Genomic DNA, 26875 nt, shown 5'->3' on the forward strand with positions numbered 1-26875 from the left:
TCCCACTGTGAGCCGGCGTGTGACGCAACTCTCGCATTGCCATCTGTTCATGTTGCTCGGAGCTGAAGGACAGGAGGGATTAGGAATCTAAACTGAGAACCCAGGGACTGCGATCTGTTTCCGACTCCCTTACCATAATACAGTCCTGCAGGCGGAGATCCTAGCCATACCGGAATGGTATGGTGTAAACTTGTTCAAGGCGAAGATTTCAGAGTGGCGCAGTTCAAGTTAAACGCGTGGGCGACTAACATGTAACACTGTGGAGCAGTGAAACGGTCGGTAGGACGACGAAGATCCTATGCAGACACGGTTGTTGGAGGTCACAACAAAAAAATATGTTCAAAATTTTAAACGGTGGTTTTCCTCTCTTAATTCTGGCGTCGTTTGTGAGGTACTATGTCATGTAAAAACTTCTTCTCCTTGTCACTGAACTTAAACTTAAATCGGACAGCACTTATTGATATGGGAGAAGTGTGCCCCTGTTCCTTAATGGAATGTTCATGGTAACATTGAGTCGTTCCCAAATATAATTATAATTTATTTTTCAATATAGGCCGGTATGAAATTCAGAATCCCAACCTTTTTATACTTTTGTACCTTTTTTCCGATGGTTAGATAATTACAGCTTACTATGGCCACAAGGTTATGTTAAAACTTCTGATGAACTGTTTATGAATGCAAATGCACTTGACGTGTATGCTAAACGAAAACAATTTGCTGTTGAATTGCCAACATTTTCTCTCATATTTAAGTTCAACAATAATGTTTTTTTTTTCTTTTTTCATACATTTCAGCATTCACTGATTATCATGCGTGTAATTTAATATACGCAGATATTCGAAAAGGAGGCATATTAGAGTAAGCCGTTATTAACGATTGGTATAGTAGATTTAACACCCTGAATTCTTGAAAATAAAACGTTTGAAATTTTGTTGTGACAAACAGGATGAGGGTATACTAATTTCGTCATTCTGTTTGTAACTCCTCGAAATATTCGTCTAAGACCCCTTGAAATATATATATTCTTGAACGTCATGACGCTTTAAGTCGATCTACCCATGTCCGTCCGTCTGTCTGTCTATCAAAAGCACGCTAACTTTCGAAGGAGTAAAGCTAGCCGCTTGCAATTTCGCCCAAATACTTCTCATTAGTGTAGGTCGGTTTTAATTGATATCGGTCCATGTGTTGATATAGCTGCCATATAAACCGTTTTGTTTCACCGGGTCAAGTATGGTTTAAATCGGTCCATAACCTGCCATATAAACCGACATTGCATCTTGGCTTCTTGAGCCACTAGAGGGCGCAATTTCTATACGATTTGGCTGAAATTTTGAATGAGGTGTTTTGTTATGACTTCCAACAACTGTGCTATAAACCGATCTGGTGACTTGACTTCTTGACCCTCTCAATGGCGCAATTGCTATCCGGAGGCCACCGTAGCGCAGAGGTTAGCATGTCCGCCTATGACGCTGAACGGCTTGGTTCGAATCCTGGCGAGATCATCAGAAAAATTTTTCAGCGGTGGTTTTCCCTTTCTAATGCTGGCAACATTTGTGAGGTACTATGCCATGTAAAATTTTTCTCCAAAGAGGTGTCGCACTGTGGCACGCCATTCGGACTCGGCTATAAAAAGGAGGTCCCATTGATATGTGAGTAGTTTGCCCCTGTTCCTCAAAGGAATGTTCATGGGCAAAATTTGCATTTGCAATTGCTATCCGATTCTGCATTTTTTTAGCATGACGTGTTTCGTTGTGACTTCCAACAACTGTGCTAAGCATGGTTTAAATCGGTTCATGTTTTCATATAGCTGCCATATAAACCGATCTTAAATATTGACTTCTTGGGCCACTACAGAGCTGAATTATTATCTGATTTGGCTAAAAGTTTTCATGAACTGTGCCAAAAATGGTTCAAATCGGTCAATTACCTGATATAGCTGCCATATTTGCCGATCTGGGATCTTGATTTCTTGAGCCTCTAGAGGGCGTAATTCTCATCCTATTTGGCTGAAATTTTGCATGAGGTGTTTTGTTGTGACGTCAACATCTGTACTAAGTATGGTTGAAATCGGTCTATAACCTGTTGCAGCTGTCATATAAACCTATCTGGGGTCTTGACTTGTTGAGCCTCTAGAGGGCGCAATTCTTATCCGATTTGGCTGAAATTTTGCATGAGGTGTTTTGTTATGTGCTAAGTATGGTTGAAATCGGTCTATAACCTGTTATAGCTGTCATATAAAACTAGCTGGGGTCTTGACATCTTGAGCCTCTAGAGGTCCATGGTGGAGGGTCTATAAGATTCGGCCCGGCCGAACTTAGCACGCATTTACTTGTTATAGTTACTGTGTAACATTTTCCTCCACTGTTAAGAGTTTGTCGGGAATTTTCCACTTTTTGAGCTAAAACCCACACCGTTTATGGTAAATACTTTGGGAATTTCTTTTACGCTGAAATTAAAAAATTTATTTGAGCCAAACATGTTATGTTTACAGTAAAAGATGCCTTGTTATATGAAAAAAATACTCCTTTTCTATATTTGTCTCTTGTATTTCTTCCATTTGCTATAACTGAAACATATCAGCACACTTTTCATTGCACCCTATGACAAAATGTATGCAAATCAAATCACAGTTTGTATGATTGAAAGTTAAAGAGTGGAAAAAAAATATTTTTTGTATGAAGAGAGTGCATTAAAATGAGCTATTATTTTTAATGGGTATTGACCTAGCCCATTAGAACGATAATTAGGTATGGTAAAACCAATTCATTTCAATTGATACAAAAACGTAGATAATGATATTGGGCTATGTTTTAATTATTTCAATCAAAGTTTTTGTATAAAAAAAAATGTGATTCCAATGAACTATATCCAAAACAAAGTGAGCAGATTTAATTTTCCACACAAAGTAGTCTTGACACAAGATATTTTATTCTTTGTTCATCATGGCGATTTAAACTGCGAATTTTTTTCGCACTTTGGTTACAAAAAAATTCAAACATTTTTGTTTTCATTTCTATGACAACCAATTAGGCAAATTTCCAAAAAACCCATCATCACCTAGTCTACACTTACCTCGACTTCCATTGGTATTATTAAGTTTCTTGTTCGATTTTAGTTCCGTCAAAGACATCTCAATGGTATCGGCGTGTGTTTGAAGATTATTTTTTGTCTACATTAGAAAATGGAAAATGATGCGCCATCATAATGGATGCCATTTATGTGATATGTGAAAGATTTAAGTGAAAATCGTTTGCGATGCCATCGACTTACCTTTTCAATATCATTCATCATGACTGAACTAACTTTGGGCATTTGCTCACTCTTTCCAATGGCATTAACTATCAATTTCAAATCGTCACGACGATCCTGTTGATGAATAAGTAAAAACAGAAATTTTTGTGAAAAAAAGCTGTGAAATTTAAAGCAAAAACAAAACAAATCAAAAAGTAGATATTCGCATTTGAATTTTATATAAGAATTGTACACGAAATAGAACAAGAAATACTCGAAAAAGCGAGGTGTCCAACACAAATTAATGCAAATGCAAATTTCCCCAGGAACAAATACACAAACGTCTCACACACCAAGTAAAGCTGTCCGATTTAAGTTTAAGCTGTATGATAAGGTACCTCTTTTCTATAGCCGAGGCGGAACGGCATGCGACACCTCTATGAGGAGAAGTTTTAACATGGCATAGTACCTCACAAATGTCGCCAACCTTAGGAGGAGATAACCACCGATGTATATATTTCCTGATGTTCTCGCCGTTATTTGAACACAGACGTTCAGCATCAAAGGCGGACCAATTTTATTGACGGCAGTTCTCAGGCCTTTACAGTCAAATCGTCTGCTACTTCATTCCCTCTTACTCTACCATGGCCCGGCACCCAAACAATGCGGATCGTGCCATCCCCAGACAAGGCGTTAATCTTCCTCGTACACTTACACGATAATGTCCGTGACCTTACCGTCCGTGGTTGTTATTACCCTTCTGGCTAGTTTACTGTCCGTTTAGATGTTCACACACGACGTCCTCGCGTGAAAAAAACACCTCCTCATGCATATCGTGATCGCCCGGATCTTTGCCTACAGGATCGTATTGTGGTCAGACAGTCTTAAAACAAATCTAAGTCCCTAAGTTCTCAATGTAAACCCCCAGGCCCACTCTGTCCTCTAGCTTTGATCCATCCGTGTAACATGAACTTTCAGTGGCAATACTAGGGTTCCGTCAGTCCAAGGCTGTGCCGCTGGCAGCAGGATCCGCACTCCGTTTCGTCTCAAGTATCCAATCGGAAACCTCTTCCATTCCTTCCAGGTTTTCTATCGTCGCCTCGATTATACCGCAATAGTATGACATGATCATTTCCTGTATCTATTCTCCCCTCCCATTCTATGTCTATGGCCCGGATATCTAGAATAGTCTCCAGTGCCCTAGTGGGCGTGGACATCATCGCTCCGCCTATGCCATTACAACAAGACACTTTTTTCCAACTCAGTCCACCAAACTATAGAGGCATAAGTAAGTATTGGTCCAATCACGCTCCTGTAGGGCGAGTGGACTATCCTCGGATTTGGGCCCCATTTCGTGTCTACATAGTGCCCAACATCTGTGAGCCTACTTAGTATGTTCTTGCATGTGAAACTTCCACTTCAATTTCTTCTCTAAGATCATACCTAAGTATTAGACCTTGTCAGATATTGAAATCGTTCTATTGAGATAACGTGGTACGTTAAATTTGCCCACCCTTGTCTTCCTTGAGAACAAGCAGATTTCGATCTTTTCTGGGTTCACAAAAAAAAAACCTTTCGGCCTTTCTGCATAGCTGGTTCCGATCCTTATCCCTTATTCAGACCATATTGCACACGTATGTTGAAGGCCATGGGAGAAGACGTTGTACAAAATTTGTGCCAAATCGGATGAGAATTGCTCTCTCTAGAGGCTCAAGAACTCAAGATCCCAGATCGGTTTATATAGCAGCTATATCAGGTTATGAACCAAGTTGAACCATACTTCGCACAGTTGTTGGAATTGATATCAAAACGCTATCTGCAAATTTTCAGTCAAATCAGAAGAGAATTGCGCCATCTAGAGGCTCAAGAAGTCAAGACCCAAGATCGGTTTATATGGCAGCTATATTAGGTTATGGACCGATTTAGACCTTGCTTAACGCCGTTGTTGGAAGTGATATCAAAACACTAGCTAAATTTCAATCAAATCGGATGAGATTTGCGCCCTCTAGAGGCCGATTTGACCCAACCGACCTACACCAATAAGAAATATTTGTGCAAAATTTCAAGCGGCTAGCTCTACTCCTTCAAAAGTTAGCGTGCTTTCGACAGACAGACGGACGGACGGACGGACGGACGGACGGACGGACGGACAGACGGACGGACATGGCTAATTCGACTTAAAATGTCACGACGACCAAGAAGGTGGTGTTTTCAAGGTGTTACAAACCGAATGACTAAATTAGTATACCCCCATCCTATGGTGCAGGGTATAAGAATGGCATGACACCCATGTAAAAACTTCTCTCCAAAGAGGTGTCGCACTGCGGTACGCCGTTCAGACTCGGCTATAATGATAAGGAGTCCACTTATCATTGAGCTTAAATCTTGAATCGGACAGCACCATTGATATGTGAGAAGTTTGTCTCTGTTCCTTATTAGAATGATCATGGGCAAATTTGCATTTGTCTCAATTATGTCACGAACTTCAACTCCGCAGCAAAATATGGCGCTGCAATTTGAAAAATATCGCAATGCTGTGGGTATATTGCAACAGAATAAGTTTTGCTGCATTATTTTGACTGTAGTGATAAAAACGTTGCCCTTGATTCAGTCAAGAAAGTTAAATAAACGGTCAATTATTACATTTTTTCCATTTATAAGCATTGGAGCACATGATGAGAGATTATTGCCATAATGAAAAAATCTTAAAATTTAAGAAAAAAAATTTATAGCATTTTTAGTGTCATAAATTTTTTTAATATATGTACCTTATATGACACAAAACACCTCGTAGCAATATTCAGAGAAGTTCAACAAAGCAAATGTTGAGACACCAAAACACAACAATGGTAAAATTTTTCTACGAAAATGAATTATGCAAAGGATCACAAATTTTCACGCGGATATATAAACTACAACCATAACAAAAATAAAAAAAAAACTCAAATTTCCAGTTTCTATTCTAAGTTATCGGTGACAAATAAAACTTTTACGGAAGCACTTGAAAACTGCAAAAAAACGATAAAACGATGCACGAACTGTGGATGCCAACATAAAGCCACGAGACTCAAACACAACTACACTTGCACTCACACATATACACATTTAATTTACTAACGCTTTGTGCAAGCCAACAGAATTGCATTTGTTTGGCTGATGGAAAAGTGGAAAAACTGATAAAAGTGGAAACTTTCAAAAACGTTTTGCACAGAAAACTTTTCACAACAATCCAACACCGAATGGAATCTTATTTTATGCTTGGCAGCGCAAAATATAGGATATGACTTTTAACACTTTTCCTTTCAAATCTTCGTATAAAGAATTTTTTTAATTGGAAAATCTCATATGAATGCGATTTTCTTCAATTTTTGTTTTCAAACAAAATAAAATATGAGATAAAAAGCCGTTTGGAAAACAGTTTTTTTTGCCGAAATTCACACCGCCACTCGTTTGTTACGCTTTCAAAATATTGACTGAATTTTGTTTATAAGGAAAAACAGAAATTTTCACCACCTCGTGTATGTCTTGGGGGAAAATCTTGCTCACTCTCTCCTCTCTTTCGGTTCATTAGCATAATGCAGACACCGAGTGGCGTCCACTGTCTAGCATCTGGATCGAGATTGAGATTGAAATTCTTAGTTCGCTCGCTCGCTCGTTCTTTCTCTGTGAGGCGTGCAAATATTGGGAAATTTCTACAACATGATTGGCTATAATCGCCTCCGACACTCTTCTTCGCATTCGATTCATCGCCTTAATTGTGTTGTCTTTTTGTCTGCCACTTTGCTTGATTGTTTATATTTATTTTTAGTCCAAGTCAAAAAACATTGTCTTTAAATAAATAGATTTTCAAAAACCAAACAAAAAAGTACAAATTTACTTTGTTTTTGAGCATTTCCACCGGTCCAAGCGTCAAGTGTTTGATTTCCTACTCACTCTTGCGCCGGAGGGGCAGTAATGTGTGTCACGCTCCCATGATTTTATTTTCGGACAAAATTGTAGTAATTAGCCACAGTGGGTGGGAATAGTGAAATGTAAGGAAAGATTTGGCTCTTGTATTGGTATATGGAGGTGAAGCACAAGACGGACCATTAAAAAGTAAAGGAAGGAAAAAATCCTTCACAACTACACAATTAGCGCATATTTTGCGGTATCACTATAATAACGCCTCTTATCAAACTGACCCGAGTTTGATAGATTTTGACAGAGGTTTTTTTGATAGTTTCATTCAAATATGAACCGATTTCCATGAAACTAATCGGTAACGTTAAGATTCCTATGGAGAGGGTACCTGTGAGAGGGGTACATGAGAGAGGCACATCTCCGCAAGCTTCTGGTCCGTACCGGGAGAGAAGAGAACCCCGAACCCTGGCACTGTTTGGTTTGCTAGAATTTCCTTCATCATCCGTAGGTATCGGTGAGGTAACCAGTGCATGTGGGTGGCTGGGTGCATTCATAAATATGTTGCAAGGTATTGTGCAAACATAGACAGCAGTGGGTCACAAGTGACATCGACCTTAGTCCCATGGCAGCTGGTTGTATACACCGAATTGATCCGATGGAATCTTTCATCGGCAAGGGCTGCCGCCTCAATGTACGTGTTCATCCTTTCTTCGTCATGGGAGTGGCACATCCCGGAGTGCCTTCTGCGCACGTCGAAGTCAGTCCCATTGCAGCCGGTTGTATGCACCGGATTGATCCGATGGAATCTTTCATCGGCAAGGGCTGCCGCCTCAATGTACGTGTTTGTCCTTTTTCGTCATGGGAACGGCATATGACGGAGTGCCTTCTCCGCACGTCGACGTCAGTCCCATGGCACCTTGTTGTACTCAGCGGATTGATTCGATGAAATCTTTCATCGGCAAGGGCTGCCGCCTCAGTGTACGTGTTCGTCCTATTTTCGTCATACGAGTGGCACATGCCGCAGTGCCTTCTCCGCACGCTTCTGGTCCGTGACGGGATTGAAAAGAACCCCGGAACCTGGTTCTGTTCGGTTTGCCGGAACCGCCTCTATCATCGGTCGGTTTCGGTGAGGTGTAACCAGTGCATGGAGAGAGTATATTCCCGATTTTGCTCTGGCCTTACGTCACTCCCGTATAGTCATACTGAATATGTTGCAAGGTGCTGTGCGAACATAGACAGGAGCAGGTCACAAGCGTCCTCGTCGCCAGACTTACCTCTCCCGTGGGGCAATATATGCAACAACAGCATCTCAGCCCCAATATTTCCAGGCCAGTGCCGAGAAATGTATCATTTTTGCAATTGAGATGCAGTGGTCTCAACAGCATCCCATCCCCAATATTGATAGGCCAGTGCCGAGAAGTGTATCATTTTTGCAATTGAATTGCAGTAGTCTCCGTGGCAAGATCGTCGAGATTGTGGATTTTATGAGTCGGAAGAATATATTGGTTGCAGCGATCCAGGAGACAAAGCTGACCAACACCTGCAGCTTGCACAGTTGTCAATTCCTTTCAGTATAGACCCATATCGCCTGCACCTGGCGCAAGTGACCCCTACATGTAGTGCATGGGGATAACAGTCAGGTCCGGTACTGCCGAGATAGAGCTATACAACGTGTACATACCACCGGTTGGTTACTGTGTCCCAATTAACGGGCAGGCTTACAAGCCCGTCATAAGTGGTCTACTGTCTGGCCATAATCGTCTGGTTCTAGCAGACTTTAATGCGCATCCAGCTTTATGGCATTCTCCTCTAGAAAACGACCAGCGAGGCATAGCTTTGGCCGAGCAGATTGAAGGCTCCACGTTCTACGCGGTGAATGAGGATGTTCCCTTTAGGTTTACAAAAAGGTGCAGCAGCTCGCCAGACATTTCCATTGTATCTGTTCTGCTCAGTGAGGTATCCTACCAGGCCGTCATATACATTGCTCCAGACAAATTCTCCACAATGGTCACTATCGACCTACCAATTGACTTCACAACCTCTGAGCACCGAAAGTTTATAAATCAGATAAAGGCCTATTGGTCCTGCTTCAGAGAGTATACCAATCTCCGCTTCAGTGAGCTGACAACACCCACATTAAAAAACTAAATGCTGAGTAAAAATTAAGAGACACCATTAACGCAGCAGCTGATCGCTTTTGATCAGATGGTCGAATACCCCAAGTATTGCCCAATTTCTCGGCGCAGGCAGTGGTACTCCCACACAAGTGTGATGGGATTCGTTGCACGGATCTCACTAACCACAACAGAACTGAGTCGGGAAATAAACAGGGTAGTCAACGAACATAAGCGGAATTGAGGCTGGAACACTTGGGGCAATGTTACTTTGGTACTAGTTTAGGCAATCTGTGGCCTACTGTTAAGTCACCCTCGAACCTTGTAAGAAGGGATGACAGGACCTCGGTAACCTATGGCGACGTAACTGTAACTGAGCCGAAGAGATGCGTCAGTCAACCGTTACTTTATTGAACATCCCGAGAGTGACAAGGCTAGGAACAGAGCCAACCATCGTATCCGTAGTCTCCAAGCCGATGCACAGCCCTTAAAATTTACCGTGGATGAAGTTAAAATATCATCAGTGGCGCCAAGTCTTCCAAGGCGCTGAGCCCCCATGGCATCTCTTCACAGATGCTGAAGAGTCTGGATCTACCTGGAGTCGAGTACCTTACAACTGAACTCAATCTGTGTTTGAGCACTATTAAAGTGTGGAAGATGGGCAGAGGGTCGGGCTTTAGTCGCCTGAAAAGGACCCGAGCTAGGGGTAAGCGTAAAGACCGACCTCTCCGCTTTAACCAATACCCAATACGCTTGAGAGACTACTACTGCCGAGCCTCTTTGAAAAATTTGCATTCGCCGAGCATCCGCATGGATTTGGAAGACCACATGGCACAACAACTGCTTTGCATGCCATCACATCGAAAATATGTCGCGGCTTAAATTAGCCCATGTCACTTTGCAAAACGGTCTTCGTGGCACTGGACCTATCGAAAGACTTCGACAAGCATTCGGTCAGACATGACAAACTATTTGAGGATATCGCCAACATGTTCCTCCAGTCAGGCCTGAAATACTGCATCATGAATTATATGTGTGGTTGCCAGTCTTTTGTGGAATTAAGGGATAAGAAGTCGAAACACCATAGAGTGAAACTCTGTTCTTACCAGTAGAAAATATGCTTCAGCACAACAACTGCTTTGTATGCCATCACCACACACATTTGCCGTGGCTTCGACGGTTCTCGTAGCACTGGAACTATCAAAGCATTCGGCACGGTTAGGCATTGCAAACTATTTGAGAACATCGCCAATGCATCCCTTCAGGCAGGCCTGAAACGCTGCGTCATGAATTATCTGTGTAGTTGCCAGTCGTTTGTGAAGTGTAGAGATTAGAAGTCGAAAATCCGTAGAGTTTAATAGGAGTTCCCCAAGGTGAGTAATATCCGCAGCGCAGTTAAACCATTACCTTTTCTCTATTCCACCCCACCAAATGGCATTGATCGTATCATATGCTGACGATTGTACGGTCCTACTCTTTGTCATGGTATCCACAATTAGTTGCATGGTTTTGAGATGAAAGAAGTAAGGCCTATAGGTCTGCAGGCTTTTAGGGTCGCATAACTTGCCTTGCTGGGCTTGCCGATTTAAATGGTGGAAATTCGCGAATCGCCCACACTATCTTTTCCTCGTTGACTGTATCACCGATGGCGTCTCCATAAATGCAGATCTTGTGGGTATTACGATATCTTGATTGCAGACATGGTTGTTGGAAGTCACTTTAAAATTCCACTTCTGGGCACTTAGAACGTCAAATTGGGTTCGACAGACAAACGGATGGACAGGGCTGAATCGTCCTAGACCAATATTTGGAGGTGTAATAATCGTAATACCGAAATGATATACAAATTTGGTTAAGGTTAGGTTAGGTCAGGTTTAAGTGGCCATAAGATTCACTTAAACTTTTTCGTACATTGGGAATACCACAGGAACAGAAGAAGGAAGATGACTTCTAGTTCCTACCGTTGAACCAAATCCAAATCCAAATCGATGTATAAAGCCCAACAACTTGCGAATGTTCACATCCGCTAAATCAGACAGGAAATGAGAACCTAATGTGGAACTCGTTCTGACTGCTAGAGCGGGACAGAAGATGTTCTATAGTCTCCTCTTCTTCGATGTCCTCACAGCATCTGCAAAAGTCGTTGCTGGCAACCTTCAGTCTGTCAGCATGTTTTCCGATTAGACAGTGACGTGTCATGACGGACACAATGACAGAGATGTCTGTTCTAGCCAATGACAGCAAAGCGGTAGACCTCTTCAAATCTAGATTAGGCCACATAGTTTTGGAATGTTCACAGCCCCCTCTTTGTGACCATCCATCATTCGTTGTTCTTCGGGTCTGGTCCTGAAAACTTAGCTTATATGTCGCTAGAGGCATACCCACAGGTTCCAGTATTCCTGGAATGTGTAGGGAATTTCTAAGGCTCGCAAGCTCGTCCGCTTTACAATTTCCTGGGATATCTCTGAGGCTCAGCGATATCCCAGGAAATTTATGCCAATCGTCGTAATGACATTATATCTTAGCCACTCCCAACTTCCTTAATTGCAAGGATCTCCGCTTGATAAACACTGCAGTGGTCGGGTAAACTTTTCGATATGACCAGTTCTAAATCTTTAGAGAACACCCCAAAGCCCAACTGGGCGTTTAGTTTGGACCGATCCGATTAGAAGTCTATGTAACTTCTGTAACCAGTGATATCGTAGTTCCAATCAGTTCTATCAGGACTAGTGGTGCAGTAATTTTTATCAATAGGTGTAGGGTAGGGAGGGTGTAATCCACACTGCCTGGAACGTCTGATATTGTGTCAAGGATAACACAGTGTCCGTAGCCGCCATATGAAAGCTCCCTTAACCTCATGGCAATGGTCGCTGCAATTTGTCTAGCCGCAATGTCCAGACTCATAAGATGTAGCATTAAATTCAGTGCATCAGATGATGTCGTCCTCAGTGATGCACAAACAAGGCATCCTTTGGATTCGATTAAGTATTGAGCAGTAGGTGGACTTTTGAAACGCTGTCCACCAGACCACAACACCATATAGCATTATAGCACCATATAGCATAGAAAATTTGGTTTAAGATGTCGGAAATTGGAGAGAAAGCGCGGAAGATCAAGGCGCATAGAAATCTTATCTACGTTCAGCTAGAGGATCAAACTTTATGAGTACACCCACCACCATACCCCACTTTGTGAGTACACCCACCAGAAACACCATCAATCATGGTAACACAAAATGTAAATAAAGTTCAGCCCATTGTGCAGAAATATTTTAAAAGAATTTTGGTCTTAATTAGAATTTATTCAAAAATAAAAAAAAAAAAAAATAATAAACACACTAGGTAGGCTATATCCTAACACTACCACATTAAACATTTTCTTGTCGTCTGTTTTCGCACCAAAATCAACCAAACATGGCGCAGATATAGTTCACATGCATCTTAGAAATTCCACTTGTTTCGGAAAATGTTACGCACGATGCAAATTTCATGCTCACCCCCAGCTGTCCCATTGACTTAAATATTTTCGTGTACAAATTGAAAAATGCGGTTGATGTTGAAAACATTTTTCTTTTTTTTTAATGGATACAAAATTTAGCGGCACAATCAGAGATAAATAGGAAAACAAATTGAAATCAATTAAAACCGACATCATCATCATCAGCAGCATTCACCAATGTTTTTGGATTTTGGCAGCATGAAGGAATGAAATCGCATGGCACACGTTTGCCATAGTGGGGAGGTCTGGCATTCACAACTGAAATCGATTATTTTTAGATGCGCCTATGACGCAGCTGAATTGAAAAGACTTATGGTATGATTAAAATACAATCCATCAATCAATTGAGAAATGTCAGAGTTCGATGTGTGAGGCAAGTGCTGTGTTGTGCTGTGCTATGCTTCTGGAGTAATTAAAACCGCCTTAGAATGATTGGTTTGTTGCATTTATGAAAAAAATCGAAATGATATGAAACGGATAGTCGAACCAGGATGTATGAAAATATGTCGATAAATTAACAGATTTAGGGACAAAGGTGTATTCAGTGTGCTAGATATCAGACATTAGATAAGTTTAAATGCCAAATACAAGAAATAGGAAGTAAAAAAGAAGATATATTTGCTGCATTTATCACAAATATATATCGGTTCATACAAGCAATTTGTTAGATCGGAGTGAATCTGAAGCCCCATAGTTGTCTTAGAATTGACTTCAGAGACTCAACGGCTGCAATGATAGTATCAGACCGTAGCATGTTGTTTGCTACTAAAACGTCACTGGTGGGATGACCGGTTTGAGTTTTAAGGACAGAGATTTTAGAATGAGCGCAGAAGATCGAGGCAAACGCTATTCTATTTGGCCGGGCCGAATCTTTTATATTGGGTTGCCCAAAAAGTAATTGCGGATTTTTCATATAGTCGGCGTTGACAAATTTTTTCACAGCTTGTGACTCTGTAATTGCATTCTTTCTTCTGTCAGTTATCAGATGTTACTTTTAGCTTGCTTTAGAAAAATAGTGTAAAAAAGTTTATTTGATTAAAGTTCATTCTAAGATTTATTAAAAATGCATTTATTTTCTTTTAAAAAATCCGCAATTACTTTTTGGGCAACCCAATTCATGGATCGCATTTGACAAGTTCAATGCGCGGTAACTCTTTTTAGGCAAACAAAGAATATTGAATAAGAACTATTATGCTAATGGAGTTATATCAAGTTATATCAAGAAATGGCTTCGTTCGATTTATTTCGACCTTTCTCAGAGATCGCACTACTCGACTCTTTATAGATGGGTTCTCATCCAATGAGCACAAATTGACCGCAGGTGTAGCCCAGGGCACTGTTACTTTCTCTTTCTCCTTCTCTTTTTCTAATTTTCATCAACGATCTGTACATCGAATCCGATCTACTCATTTGCGGATGACAGTAATCACTGTCATTCGTACTCATTCGACCATAGGCCAAGTCTGCGAGAGATTGAGGACAAGAGGCGGGTTATGGACGATACACTCTGTCAGGATTTGCTGGCCATTTCTGAGTGGGGTCGAATGAATCGAGTAGATTTGAATGCACGGAAGACTCAGTGCTGCTTGTTGTCACACAAACGATTCGCTGATCCATTACGATCATCTTTGTCTATCAACGGTGTAGATGTTGAGCAATCAGAAGCTCTTGATGTTCTGGGCAATACAAAGTGATGTCCGTTGGGCTAAACATGTATTCGAAGTGTCGAAAGAAGCATTCAAGTGTTTAGGCTTCCTTAAACGGTGTAAGAATTACTTCACTCCGTCTGATCTTCTTAACATCTACACCACATTCATAAGGCCGAAATGGAGTACAACTCACATGTATGGGCTGGAGATCCAAAATCATCTCTGGAGCTACTGAACCGCGTACAGAGGAGAGCGATGGCTTTGATTGGTGACAGTGGATTATCCAACTCTATTGCCTCCCTTCATCATCGTACCAATGTGGGTTGTTTGGCGCTGTTCTATGGGTACTTTCATGGTGTGTGTTCGTCTGATATTCGTCTTCTTATTCCTGATGTAAGGATGTATGTCAGGGATACTAGACATTCCAGGAACTCACACTCTCACACCCCCTTTTTTAAATGATTGGCCAGCAGACTGCACAATGCATTATAGAGAGAATTCTTATTTCGCCCGAACCGTTCGTATGTGGAATCGACTTCCTGCCGTTCGTATGTGGAATCGACTAATTAAGACAAATGTCAATAAGCACTACATCCTTTCCCCCTCTCCAATTCCTAATTTCCTCTCGCCAACGCAATGCACTGCATTCATAGGGGACATTCCCAGAGTGTTGGCTGATAGAAAAAAAATCAGATCCACACCAGGCACCCGGTGTGGAACCAGGCTCTCTCGCCAGGATTCGAACCCAGGCGTTCAGCGTCAAAGGCGGACATGCTAACCTCTGCGCTACGGTGGCCTCCTAGGTGGCGGATTGCAGGAGACTGAAAATCTCCTTGCCACAATCGTGGCAGGAACGGAAGGCATCGAAACGGGAACCGACAAGCCCTGTGTGGGTGGGTCATCCGGTTGGACTGGACTCAAGGTCTCTAAGGAGGAATCGTCCACCCTACAAGTGTCCTCTGTTCTGAGTAAGAGTGGTTCCACTGCTTTCTCACCTGCCCCTGGATGCGTACGGAAGCTCATCTTAATAAGATTTAACGCATCTTGTGAGGATGAACTCCTGCATGAACGCAGCAGTTTCTGCAGATAAATCTCCACCATTGTAAGGCCGCCTAGGCGGCACTATGAGTCCTCCTGATTGCAGAGGGATTTGACGTGGTTATTATCCAGGAACCATGGGTGTGTGGAGGATGGTTCGTGGACTAAGAATTCCGGGATATAAAGTACTCAAGGGTACGGGGAATGGGAGACACAGAGCAGGCAAGAGCAAAGAGTATTCTAAATGTTTTTCTTCTTTCGTCGCTAAGCACTGAAGATTCAGTAGTAGCCAGCCTTGAAATAAATAAGTCTCATTACAGGCTGCCTTGCCTATATATGGCACACGATTCAGAGATGCCGCCTTCAAACCTTAAGTTGCTGGTTGAAACCACTTCTGCAGGGAAAAAGAGCCTCATGGTAGGAAGTGATGGAAGGAATTATTTTCTTTCTTGCTGAGCTACAAAGCCTAGAAGACATACCATTTTGACATATACTACCGATGAGTTTGGTGTGATGCCAAACGAAATCGCGATCTAGGAAACCTGTGAAATGCTATTTGACTGATCTATAGATCTAACTCTATACCTTCTAGGTGTTACCAGCAAAGGCACTAAGTTATAATACCATGTACCACATTAGTGGTGTAGAGTAATCTTAAATATAGACCATCTCTGACCTTCGAGCTGCTTAAGTATAAAAATAATACTCCTACCAATGCTCATCTCGATAGCTGATAACACAAATCAATGTTGCATCACAGGTTGACAAAATTGGTGAATCAACTACATAAATCATCAATCAAATCAACACCAACGTCTGCATAATTCCCCTTGGGTTGCAGCGTCACTTGTCGACTTTTTTTCTTTTTTCATAACTTGGAGTAGTCTCTTGGAAGAGACATGAAACTTTTTTAAGTGCATCAATTCAATATTCTTTTTTGGGTTGCAAAAAGTTCATTTTAAGCACGTTTCATACTCCCCCCGAACACGGAATAAACTCATTTAAAAGAAATATATGATATTGATTTTATTTTTAGCAATTCTTGCTGTTGTAAATTAGAAAATAATGGTGCTTCAAAATGGGAAAAGATTGGGATTTCCAAGAGCTGAGCACAAATGTGCGGCCATAAAAATGTCATAAATAATAAGTTTTTGTTTGAGTTTCTTCGCATATACAGCGTAGAAATAGAAGATTATGGCGAATTGAGTTTTATGCCAAGCAACGAAAAATGTTGGAAAATATTTGATCGAAAAGAATATTCTGTAAAAATACACTGTAATCTGTAAATTAACAATTTTTCATAAATTAAAATTGAAAAGACATTTAACACCAGTAAGGAAGGACAAAAGTTGGGCGGTGCCGACTGTATAATACCCTACACCTATCCTATAAGTACAATGTGGGAGCTATATCCAATTCTGAACCAATTTTGATGGACCTCGGCGAGCAAATATGTTCAAATCGTAATAACTACGGTTAACAACTGACAACATTATTGCAAGTTGCCCAAAATCTGACGAACATATATATAGGAGCTATATCTAATTCTAACCCGATTTCGATAACTTCTCAGATAATGTGGTAGTCGTCGAGGAAAGCGTTGTGCAAAATTTTGGCAAGATTGGTCAAACAATGCGCTTGCAGTGGCTTTTGGGGTGAAAATCTGACGATATATGTATGACAGCTATATCTAAATCTGGGCCGATTCCTATGAAATTCACCAGTAATATCGAAAGTCATAAGAAAATCCTTTCTGCAAAATTTCGAAAGAATCCATTTTAAACTGAGCACTTTCTTGCAATATTTCTCAAAATCGGACCAACATATATATGAGAGCTATACATAAATCTGAACCGATACTCTGGCAGTCGTCGAGAAAGCGTTTTGCAAAATTTTGGCAAGATGGGTTAGTAAATGCGCTTGGTGTGAATCCAGAGGTTAAAATCGGGCGAGAGAATCGGTCGAACACATATATGGGAGCTATATCCAAATCTGAACCGATTTCTATGAAGTTCACCAGTAATATTGGGAGTCATAATAAAATCCTTCCTGCTAAATTTCGAGAGAATCGGTTAACAAATGACCACTTTATTGCATTATTACACAAAATCGGACGAACATATATATGGGCGCTATATCCAAATCTGAACCGATTTCTATGAAATTCACCAGTAATATTGGGAGTCATAAGGAAATCCTTCCTACCAAATTTCAAGAGAATTGGCCAACAAATGACCACTTTATTGCGTTATTACTGAAAATCGGACGAACACATATATGGGAGCTTTATCCAAATCTGAACCGATTTCTATGAAATTCACCAGTAATATTGGGAGTCATAAGGAAATCCTTCCTACCAAATTTCAAGAGAATTGGCCAACAAATGACCATTGTATTGCTGTATTACCGGAAATCGGACGAACATATATATGGGAGCTATATCCAAATCTGAACCGATTTCTATGAAATTCACCAGTAATATTGGGAGTCATAAGGAAATCCTTCCTACCAAATTTCAAGGGAATTGGCCGACAAATAACCATTTTATTGCTGTATTACCGAAAATCGGACGAACATATTTATGGGAGCTATATCCAAATCCAAATCGAGAGTCAAAAGAAAATCTATGACTATTTTATTGCATTATTACTGCAAATCAGACGAACATATATATGGGAGCTATATCCAAATCTGAACCGATTTTTTCCAATTCCAATAGGCTTCGTCTCTAGGCCGAAAGACATGCCCATAACAAATTTGAAGACGATCGGATGAAAATTGCGACCTGTAGTTTGTACACAAATTAACATGGACAGACAGACGGACGGACGGACAGACAGACAGACGGACGGACATACAGACAGACCGACAGACATAGCTGAATCGAATCAGAAAGTGATTCTGAGTCGATCGGTATACTTATCAATGCGTCTATCTTTCTTCCTCTTGGGTGTTACAAACAAATTCAAATTCAGCAACTTATAATACCCTGTACCACAGTAGTGGTGTAGGGTATAAAAATATTTAACAAGTAAAAGCGTGCTAAGTTCGGCCAGGCCGAATCTTATATACCCTCCACCATCGATTGCATTTGTCGAGCTCTTTCCACGGTATCTTGTTTTAGGCAACCAAAGGATAAAAGAATACTGAATATTGGAGGCCATAGTAGAAGTCATTGCGTAAAATTTCAGCCAAATCTAGTAAGAATTCGCCACTTAAGAGGCTGAAGAAGTAAAATAGGGAGATCGGTTTATAGGGGAGCTGTATTAGGCTATAAACCGATTCATACCATATTCGACACGAGTGTTAAAGGTCATGAGAGAAGCCGTTGTACAAAAATTCAGCCAAATCGGATAATTCTTGCGCTTTTTAGAGGCTCAAGAAGTCAAGACCCCAGATCGGATTATATGGCAGCTATATCAGGTTATGGGCCCATTTGAACTATTTTTAGCACAGTTGTTGAATGTCATAACAAAAACCTCATGCAAAATTTCAGCTAAATCGGATAACAATTGCGCTCTCTATTGGCTCAAGAAGTCAAGACCCCAGATCGGATTATATGGCAGCTATATCAGGTTATGGACCGATTTGAATTATTCTTAACACAGTTGTTGGAAATCATAACAAAACACGTGGTACAAAATTGCAGCCAAATCGGATAGGAAATACGCACTCTAGACGCTCAGGAAGTCAAGACCCCAGATAGGTTTATATGACAGCTATATCAGGTTATGGGCCCATTTGAACTATTTTTAGCACAGTTGTTGAATGTCATAACAAAAACCTCATGCAAAATTTCAGCCAAATCGGATAAAAATTGCGTCCTCTAGTGGCTCAAGAAGTCAAGACCCAAGATCGCTTTATATGGCAACTATATCACGTTATGGACCGATTTGAATTATTCTTAACACAGTTGTTGGAACTCATAACAAAACACGTCGTGCAAAATTGCAGCCAAATCGGATAGGAATTGCGCCCTCTAGTCGCTCAGGAAGTCAAGACCCCATAGGGTGTATATAAACCAGCCCTCACTCAATGGAGACTCCAGACAGATAACAGTACGTAGGGAGACAAAGTTAGAACGAAGGAAGCGTGCTCGGTCACTGAGTCTTAATGGAGGACTCTGACTTTTAAAACGACGCCACAACCACCACGGAAGGGGAAAATGGTCGCTGAAAAAGGCAAGAAGCTGAAATGTGCATTCATCGATGTCAGCAGTGCATCTGGTAGGATTCCACCAGATCATCAGTCCCAAGTGGAGAATTTGGTTAACGAGCGAACTATGAAACATGTGTTGAAGTCTGAAGTGGGTCCACCCATGTTATATATAAGCTATGACTATAGAGGGGATATCTTAATGCTGCGCTTTGTATCAACGGAATGTATTTAAAGTGTCAAAAAGCTCGTTGTATGTTTCCACACTCCCTACGAGGATACAAAGCTGGACCCGGTGAGAAAGATGGACAGGCATTTAACAATGTGATCCGATCGTTAGACACTGGTCTAACGACCGGGTGGACCAAGTTTTTGGAGACTGGATAAACTATTGTACATGGTAAGGAACAGGTGTATAAATTGTGGGTCCCATCACCGAAAGAGAATTGAGTGCCACAGGGCACACCACATGGGGACATTATATCGCCAATCCTATGGGTGAACACCATAAATAAACTATAACGGATGCGGACTGAGGACGGATTTGAACCCGAGTGCTTTGCAGACGAAGTTATAATACTTCTAAGGCGAAAGGATATGAATCAGCTATGCAAAAGGCCGAAAGGGTCTTGCAGATGACATTCGCCAGGCCTAGACCTAGGGGTTTCAATGTTAACCAAAAGAGGACTCAAATTTGCTTGTTCACAGGAAAGGCGAAGGTGGGCCAATTTGACGCACCACATTTCCTCAATAGAACGTCTTCGATATCTCACAAAGTCAATGATCTTGGACAGAAAACTGAATTGGTAGTGTAGCAGTCAGGAGCGTACGCAGAGTGGCTGAAAGCTCGAAATGGGGCCTGAATCCGAGAATAGTCCACTGGCTCTAGAAGAGCATATTAAACTAATACTACATACCAATACTATGAGACTTAAGACATTGGGTGAATGGATAGAGAATAGGAACAGGACACATAATCGCGGTTTAGTCAAGTCAACGGTACGAAACATGGAAACAATAAAAGAAATTTCCGATCGGTTAAATGAGACGACACTTTAGGTCTAGTGCGAGACACTGCCGCCAGTGATCCTAGCAGCAGTACCTCGCTTGGATTGGCGGAGCTCTGGCATTGCCATCTGGTTGTTCAGGCTACATGGATTGATCAAAGCAAGAGGACAAAGTGGGTGTGGGGGTCTACATCGAGAACCTAGGGACTGAGATCTCTTTTAGACTGCCTGACCATAATACGGTCCTTCAGGCGGAGTTTCAGGCGATCACGGAATGCGTTGTTGTTGTTCTAACCACATTTTCATGTGGAGGTGGCGATTCTCGTCAAGTTCTGTGAGGTGAGCGAGCTCGTTCCGGTCCAAAGGACCGATTGCCGTGGGAACAGGTTGGCCAATGGTTATATAAAGCCGCCAATAACTCGCCTTATCATATCGAGAATCATAGGCACTCAGTATTTGTGCTGGAGCCGGTGCCGCCCGGCCTCTCACTGAGACTCTCAGCTCTATACCGCTGATTGCCCGCGACTGCCTTTGCAGCTACTCGCTACGGCTCATTCCACTATCCGCAACCTGTGTACGCGTCCGGTAGCTCGCAGCTAAGCTTCTCGTGACAGCAATGAACACCACACAAATTGTAGCTCAATGTTCCAGCCTGTGTGGTGCTCACAGCTATCCCGTACCGGCCGGAATGCGTAAAGTGATGTGGTGTTAACATGTAAACGAGTGTAAACATATTTGCGGACAGTAAATTGGCCATTAGGGCAATACCCACCAGGCCGGTAAGATCACGAACAGTCTTGGAGTGTGAGAAGCGGATTAATGCCTTTAGATGGCACGGTCCGCATTGTTTGGTTGCCCGGCCATAGCGGAGTAAGAGGAAATGAAAAAGAAGGCTAGAGGACTGCCATTAATAAACTTGATTAACACAAAGCCTTTGGGGCCACGCAATCCGAGTAATGGACGTGGGCCACGAATACGTGAAACACTGTTGAACAGCGAAACAGTCGTTAGAACGACTAAAATCCTATGGGGAGATTCGGATCGTGAGAAGACGAGGCTATTACTGAAAGGAAGAATAATTGCGGCAAGTGATAGCATGTTTAGGGCACGTGGAGAAAATGGTGAGATGTTGGAGCATTTCCTATATCAAAGCCCGGCTTTCACATCATTTCATGTATGGAGTTTGGGACTAAGAAATCAAAACACCATAGAGTGAAACAGGGAGTTCCCCAAGGCTGGATGATATCGCCGGCACTGTTTACCCTCTACCTATGCTCCATTCCAACCCCTCCAGACGGCATAGAGATCGTATCATATGCTGACGATTGTACGATCATGGCATCAGGCCCCCCACCCATTAATGACATCTGTGATAGGTTACACCTCAACGAACTTACCTCTTATTTCGCTGCAAGAAATTTGAAGATATCTGCCACCAAATCTTCAGCCACATTGTTCACTACATAGACGCATGAGGTGCGTAGGGAGCTGAAAGTGATGGTCGACTGAGTGACAATTCCGACCATCAAGTGTCCAAAAGTACTTGGTGTCACATTTGACAGCTGTTAAAAATTCTCCTCATATTACACAACAATTTGCGATAAAGTCAAAAGCAGAAACATGGTCCTCAAGTCACTTGCCGGCAGCCCATAGGGTGCTGAAAAAAATCCTTGTTGACAACGTACAAAGCAATGGGCTGGTCTGAGGTAGGTAACGCAGCTCCAGTTTGGTCCTGTCAGCTCCGTCACACGCAGTGGAATAATGTGCAGATCTGTCAGAATGCCGCCCTTCTAGCTGCGACGGGCTGTCTACTACAAGTGGACCACCTCCATCAGGAGAAAAGGTCCTACCCGTGCGAAGACATAACTACATGCTGTCTAATCAAAACCGTCTGGGCTGTTATCGCAGAGACCGTCCAAACCATCATCTTGTGGATAGGTATTCATCACCCAGAAGCCTTAAGGTAGATCTAGAGCGTGAGATCCAGCGCTACAAGATTAAATCTCTAGATCAAGCGGCATATCGAGCGGGCCTAGACAAGATTCATGCAGACACGGTACCAGATACTGTAAATAGCTACCGGGTGAATGTGGTCCTTGGAGAACGACCACCTCTCATTGCACCTGAAGAAATTGACCTTTGCCGGCAAGCCAGAGTAGTTTGACGGAATTACGTTCCGGAAGATGCAGCCGCCTCAACTCCTACAGAGCAAGGATTGATGCAAACGTGCAGGATGTATGTCCCGATTGTGACCACACGACACCCGTCACCTGTTTAACTGCGCAGCCAGACCCACTCATCTCAGACCCAGATCCCTCTGGACGCACATTATCTTAGTCTTAGAGTTCCTGGATCTGGGCACTCAACGGAATCACGCAGACGAATGGTAGAACACAACACACTGCTACAACAACCGGCACTTAGGTGGGAACACAGTACCAGACATAAGGCGACTTAGGGATTTTGTAAGTAGCACGGAACTACAGACTTCGAGTTTCTTTTTCGAGGATACTTTTTAGAATATGAGCGCACTACAAGCCGATTACTGGCTTAGCTGTATGTCCATAGGGACATAGGGTGGATTTATATGCGCATCTCTATTCAACCTATCTTTACACAACCTAACTGATTTTAAAAAAGGAAAACAGCTGATTTGGATGTGTTGGCGAACGAATCGAGAGACAAAAAGTTAGTGGTTTTGGTTGTTGTAACCACATTTGCATGTGGAGATGGCGATCCTCGTCAAGCTCCTGAGGGTGAACAAGTTCGTTCCGGTCCAAAGGATCGATCGCCACGGGAACAGAGTGGCCATTGGGTATTTAAAGGCGCCAATAACTCGCCTTGTCATATCGAGCATCGCAGGCACTCAGTATTTGTGCAAGAGACGGTGCCCACCGACCTCTCACTGAGACTCTCCGCTCGATACCGCTGATTGTCCGCGACTGGAGTTACAGCTACTCCGGATGGAACATTCCACTATCCGCAACCTGTGGACGCGCCCGGTAGCTCGCAACTAAGCTACTCGTGACAGCAATAAACACCACACATATCTGACCTCAAATTTCCAGCTTGTGTGGTGCTCATAGCTTTCCCGAGCCGTGGGTTTTGTAGATAATATAGGGTGATTTTTTTGAGGTTAGGATTTTCATGCATTAGTATTTGACAGATCACGTAGGATTTCAGACATGGTGTCAAAGAGAAAGATGATCAGTATGCTTTGACATTTCATCATGAATAGACTTACTAACGAGCAACGCTTGCAAATCATTGAATTTTATTACCAAAATCAGTGTTCGGTTCGAAATGTGTTCAAATTTTGACAAATTTTGTTCAGCGATGAGGCTCATTTCTGGTTGAATGGCTACGTAAATAAGCAAAATTGCCGCATTTGGAGTGAAGAGCAACCAGAAGCCGTTCAAGAACTGCCCATGCATCCCGAAAAATGCACTGTTTGGTGTGGTTTGTACGCTGGTGGAATCATTGGACCGTATTTTTTCAAAGATGCTGTTGGACGCAACGTTACGGTGAATGAACACATTTCGAACCGAACACTGATTTTGGTACTAAATTCAATGATTTGCAAGCGTTGGTCGTTATGATGAAATGTCATTCATTTATTCATGATGAAATGTCAAAGCATACTGAGCATCTTTCTCTTTGACACCATGTCTGAAATCCCACGTGATCTGTCAAATACTAATGCATGAAAATCCTAACCTCAAAAAAATCACCCTTTATATGCACATTATCTGCAAACCTGTTTGTTCAGATGTTCCATGAAGATACTATACTTGAATGTGTGTGTTTTTTCGAAAAGAATAATTCCAATTTTCTTCCCATCTCATTTTTATGACTAGGATGGAATGAGGTACATTAAGATTCAATTGTGTGTAGACAAATCAACATAAAACTTTATTTGTCATTGTTAATTGTTGAGTCTACAATAACTCCTAAGAAATGCGAGTTAATTCATTGAATAGTTTTAAAACAATAGCCTTCAGAAGGCAAGAAGAACAAAAAGTGGTCACTTGTATCTACTTACATTTATTTCCGATAGACGTTTCTCCAAATCTTCGGATGATTTCCGATCCACCGGGCGGGCAATTAAATCATTGACACGTTTGAGGCCTTTGCATATGAGTTCTTCCAGATTGACACCCTTCATGCTGACTTTATCCAATGAGGAATACGGGGAACCTGAGCAATCTTTTGGCGCAGGTAAGGCTTTTGATCTACAAAAGAAGAAATCATAAGGAAATCTACAATATACACTTATTCTATAACCTCCTATTCAGATTACTTACTTTGATTGTTGTACTTCACGGAATTTCTCTCGGAGAATAATTTGACTTCTCATAACGACACGAGATAAGGAACCTTGTTTACCATGTGTTTCCAGTACCAAAGAGTCTCCCTGCGATATAAGGGTGGCCGCATCGGGAGCTATTAACATTTTTAAGTCTTCCACTCCTCTTTCACCATCGGTGTTTTTCTCAATTCTCTCTTTTGTTTTGTCCAGCCGCGCCATCATGTTTTTGGCACTTTTCTCAAATTCAGCCACTCTTTGCTCAAGAGTTCCAGTCTGAAATTTGCAACTGGGCACTTCAGAATATGGACTTTTCAGTGTTATATTTGAGTCATCGATCGATGGTGACTGGGGCAAGATTTTGTTGGAGAAGGCATTTGGCTTTTTGGCGGTAGGTGTTTCAATGCGACTCTATGGAAGAAAATTAGAAGAAAATGCCAGTTGAAATATCACTAATGATTATCGTTTGATTTAAAATAAAATAAAAAAAAAATAAAAAAATAAATAAATTGGTCAAGAAGGTTTACCCACAAATATGGCATTAACGAAGAGATGAAAAAATCAGTGCCAAAAAGGCTCAATGGAGTACGTGGTAGACTTTTAAAGCTTGATGATAAAACACTTCTAGCTTCATCATACCTAAGAAGTGAAACCTATGTACGCTTGTGCAAGAGGTTCGAAAAATGACTATAAGTCTATAGAGTGGTCGACATATTGACAGGACCAGAAACGCTATCAAATGTCATCTTGTCCAGCAAGATCTGGTCTAAGACAGTATGGGACTGGAAACATAAAGACATAAAGCTTTTTGGACACGTAAAGAGTAGACAAGAAAATATGGCTCAGCGGATTAACAAATAGATGGCAAAACGGATACTGTTGATATGCAAATTTCAAGTCTCAGGCTAGGATACAGAGCAGAGGAACTTGAGCTGTATACGAGGTAATTGAATAAAAATAACATATTGGGTTGCCCAAAAAGTAATTGCGGATTTTTTAAAAGAAAATAAATGCATTTTTAATAAATCTTAGAATGAACTTTAATCAAATATACTTTTTTACACTTTTTTTCTGAAGCAAGCTAAAAGTAACAGCTGATAACTGACAGAAGAAAGAATGCAATTACAGAGTCACAAGCTGTGAAAAAATTTGTCAACGTCGACTATATGAAAAATCCGCAATTACTTTTTGGGGAACCCAATATTTTGGCCTATAACAGCCCAACCATTGAGATTTTCGATCCAATAGGAAGACAAAAATTGTAGCCAAGACAATATTTATGTACCCTCTAGTACATCGTTAAAGCATTGGAACGTTCCTTCAAGCGGTTTGGGCCTTGTGAAAGTGCAAATTCGTCGTGAAAATATTGATAAACTACCACTTCCAGTTGTTCAATTGTTCATAGTAATTTATCAATACTTTCACGAAAAATGCACAAGGTTAAAACTGCCAGAAAGAACGTTCCAATGCTTTTATGATGTACTAGAGGGTTCTTAACTATTGTCTTGGCTACAATTTGTGTCTTAATATTGGACCGAAAATCTCAATGGTTTGGCTGTTATTGGCCAAAATATCCAAAAAAAAACGTGGCAAAAGTCAGAGAAAAAACTTCAAGTCATCTTCAATCTGGATTATCGATTTTCACCGTAGACATATGGTCAAGTGGACTTTTTTGCTCAGTACAATACCAAGAATCAGACTTTCAAATCGGTCCACCCTAATATACATATTAACCTCATTACTTCAAATCCGGTGAAAACTACATAATTAATGAAACTTTCGTCTTAGTATTGAATCGAAAATCTCAATGGTTTGGAAATGGAAATTGGCCAAAATATCAAAAAACGTGGCAAAAGTCAGAGAAAAAACTGCAAGTCAAAATCTGGATGATCGATTTTCACTGTAGACATATGGCTAATGGAATTTTTTGCTCAATACAATCCCAAAAATCTGAATTTCAAATCGGCCCACCATAAT

At 41.4% G+C, this 26875-nt stretch overlaps 1 protein-coding gene across 11 annotated transcripts in view; it reads right to left on the reverse strand.

Annotated features, from left to right (window-relative positions):
* LOC106081495 (dystrophin, isoforms A/C/F/G/H) overlaps positions 1-26875 on the reverse strand; it is a 1057252-nt gene that overhangs the window by 839236 nt on the left and 191141 nt on the right. For all 11 annotated transcript variants that reach the window (XM_059362799.1, XM_059362798.1, XM_059362797.1 and 8 more), the window contains 4 exons: positions 24897-25309; positions 24635-24824; positions 3271-3366; positions 3073-3169 (listed from right to left, as the gene is read on the reverse strand). In XM_059362799.1, coding sequence (XP_059218782.1) covers positions 3073-3169; positions 3271-3366; positions 24635-24824; positions 24897-25309 — 796 coding nt within the window. The remainder of the gene's footprint in view (positions 1-3072; positions 3170-3270; positions 3367-24634; positions 24825-24896; positions 25310-26875) is intronic.

The sequence above is a fragment of the Stomoxys calcitrans genome, chromosome 2 (assembly GCF_963082655.1).
Source record: "Stomoxys calcitrans chromosome 2, idStoCalc2.1, whole genome shotgun sequence".
Lineage (NCBI taxonomy): Eukaryota > Metazoa > Arthropoda > Insecta > Diptera > Muscidae > Stomoxys > Stomoxys calcitrans.